The sequence below is a fragment of the Montipora capricornis genome, chromosome 1 (genome assembly GCF_036669925.1).
Source record: "Montipora capricornis isolate CH-2021 chromosome 1, ASM3666992v2, whole genome shotgun sequence".
Classification (NCBI taxonomy): Eukaryota; Metazoa; Cnidaria; class Anthozoa; order Scleractinia; family Acroporidae; genus Montipora; species Montipora capricornis.
The window spans coordinates 31107377-31110520 of NC_090883.1; the positions used below are offsets into that span (position 1 = coordinate 31107377).

At 39.9% G+C, this 3144-nt stretch overlaps 1 protein-coding gene across 1 annotated transcript in view; it reads right to left on the bottom strand.

The window, feature by feature from the left end:
• Positions 1-2468, bottom strand: part of LOC138038445 (probable flavin-containing monoamine oxidase A) — a 17594-nt gene extending 15126 nt beyond the window's left edge. The window contains exons 1-2 of the mRNA XM_068884313.1: positions 2333-2468; positions 428-515 (exon numbers count right to left, since the gene is read on the bottom strand). Coding sequence (XP_068740414.1) covers positions 428-515; positions 2333-2468 — 224 coding nt within the window. The remainder of the gene's footprint in view (positions 1-427; positions 516-2332) is intronic.
• Positions 2469-3144: the final 676 nt, after the last annotated feature.

The window sequence follows — 3144 nt, forward strand, 5'->3', positions numbered from 1 at the left end:
TCTTCTCCTTCTAGCAACAATAAAAGAATATGTGTATACTCTATTTAGTATTTAGTATCTATGACTGGGTATGCAAGCATAATCTGTTGACTGTGGTGACAACTTTAACCCTTTTGACACCCAAACCGGCCTCAACTGGCCAGACTTTCACTTTGTCCAACGCCAGACAATTTTACTTGTTAATGGGGAATCCCTGGGAGTCAATGGGTTAAAAGTCTGAGCGATGTAAAGGGAACCAGCCAGCATGGCTTACGGCTTCCTGCCTGTTATGCAGAATGTCCTTGCTCTTCTTTCCCATCAGCTCCTTCATAGTGACCTTTAACTCACAAGAATCTCCCTAAGACGATCCATAGTCATGCTGTATTGTCACTCTTCATACCATTAATATTGCTGTTTCAATCAACAACACAACAGCCCATAAACTTACCTGCTCACCCACTGTCCTCCAACATCCCACCTGTCTGTTCCGTTGGCTGTTTTTAACTCAGCACTATCAAGCCTCCCTCCAACTCTGCCTGACAAACATTTTTTTTGTAAATACATAACTGTTATTAAAGTTAATAAAAAAAAACCAAGCAATTCTAGAATACCCGGCCACTACTGTATTCTTATAGTGGCATCTTTTGAAGAATTCGGGTCTAGCTATGCATGCTGCTGTCAGTGTCAATTAGCACAGCACAGTGAATAGAAAGGGTATGGAATGATCTGTTATTGGCAAACGCTTTCGATTGAGAGCTAAATTCAAAGAAATTATATGCTGTGTAAAAATGCATTTACTCCATACAAAAAAAAAACCAACAAAGAGCAATTTCTGACCATTTGAGCAAATCAAGCAAATTTCAACCTCCAAAACTTTTGCAAACAATGGCAAACTTTTACAAGCACTTTTTAATAAATTTTAAGGGACCATTCAATATCTCCAGTTGTTAACAATATCATTCACCAAAGTGGAGGTGAATAGAACTTATTAGAAATGGTGCGGTAAATATCCGCCACTTTCACCAACACTGCTCAAGGTGAATAATTTAGTATTTATCAAATATCATTCACCAAAGTGGAGGTGAATAGAACTTATTAGAAATGGTGCGGTAAATATCCGCCACTTTCACCAACACTGCTCAAGGTGAATAATTTAGTATTTATCACATATGGGGTAAAATTACTGAACACTGATTGGCTGAGACAGAGGGCATTTCTTTTTTACCATGGGGGCACTTTTGGTAATCAAGAGGGCATGATTACTTGATCCTGATTGGTTAACAGTTCCTTATCCGGAGGAAGCGAAGTTACAAGAGAATCTTCTTCCAGCTTCTGACTCTGATTAAACTACTTTTTGTCCACATGTAAAATTAACAGTTTAATTAAATTAAGTGCTATTTCTGTTGACAGCATAGATTTATTGAATTTGAATTGAACTTTAACGAATTAAGGCATATTACGTTGGTTGTCATTTGTCGGTCCGTTGAATGGGCTTCCCTCAGTTTTTTTGCCCTTTATGTGATAAACATGTAATAGGATTAATTTCACAAGTATTTTCAAAGTTTTCCAAAGTTTTCCAAAGTGCCCTAGTCGCTTCGTAAGTCAGGCAATTTTGTGAAAACTTGTGAAATTAATCCTTTGGGCCCATGGGCACATACCACACAAGTCTGCGGGTCAAAAACACAGGTCACATTCCACAGGTCACTCATTGCAGGGTATTGTTTTACCTTTTTGAAAGTGACCCCAAACCCTCAATTTGGCTAACCCTAGGCCTAAAAACCAACCTTACGCCTGGGGTTTGCCAAGTTGAGGGTTAGGAGGTAAAACAATGAGCTGCAATGAGTGACCTGTGGAATGCGACCTATGTTTTAGGCCCACCGCACGCGAACACAAGTCGAATTAAAAGCGAACCATCATTTTATTTCAAATTTGTAAAATGTGGTCGGAAATTTCAAACCCCGTGCGCCGGGTACTCGGAAAAACCTTTGATTTTGCCAATATGCGTGCGCGGAGAGATGCGAAGCAACGAGGTAAATGACACTTCTTGACATTTTCAGCTAAAAGGTTCGCCCGATTAACAAAAGAAACAAATTATGCACGCTATTCATAGGCAAATAAGTAGACCATGCTCTTTGGCTCCAAATTAATTTCTTTGGGTAAAACTGAACCTTTCGTAAAGCTGTATTTTGAATAACAGTGAATTAAGTAAGGACTACTTTAAATTACCTTAACTTCGATAGTTTGCATTAATTACGAATAAAAAACAAACAAAGCTCTGATCTATTATTAAAATGCCTTATGAACGCTTGGGTAAAAATTGGATTATAGGCTAATATTTTGCGCCCTCACCAACCTTTGGCTTCGAGAATCACAACTTTCGTGTTCGCTCTCTTTTTTAGCACCTCGTAGGCGGCGGAGAGACCAGAAATTCCAGCACCAACTATGACAACATCGGCAACGCTCTCTGTGGGATCCAGCGAGGCAGCCATTATCGAAGACTGATGTATAAACACAAGTTTCGGCTGTCGTGAAAAGGATCGATCTAAACCTGTTAAGGATACGGCTGTTCTTGTACAGTATGTTTATCTCAGGAAAACGTACCCTGGACGCCAGAGGAATTTTAGGACTAAAAGATATAGTGATAATCAGGGTGAGAGTGCACAACGGATAGGTGCAAATCCGTGGGAAGCCTGGAAAGTGGCCTTTGAGTAACTTCCCGCCAACGCTCTTTAGTGTTCGCACCACAGGCAGCCCAGACTCAGAATTCGAGGATTTCGATCAACACTGATAAAATCGGCCAATAGATCCGCTCGGCCAATCTTAACTTAAGGTCATTCCCCTGTATTGCATTGCGCATCCTTACTGCGCACTATTTATTGTGTCATTGGCGCACGCACATACAGAAAATGGCGGAGTTTTCTTTACGGCTTGGGTCGTGAGAGAGATAAATCGTCATTTTCTCGTAAACGAGTATGATGACCTATAGTTTTTCTCTCTTTTTCTGAGACTAGCAGTAACCTTCTTCCAATAACAGGAATATAAACAAATTTCTATTACAGAAAAATAATTAATCAGCGGAAAAGTGAACTTATTGAACAGATATGGTGGCCTCGAGATCGCTGTATGCTAGTAACAAGTAACAGTTGAATCAGGGTCGACTGGAAA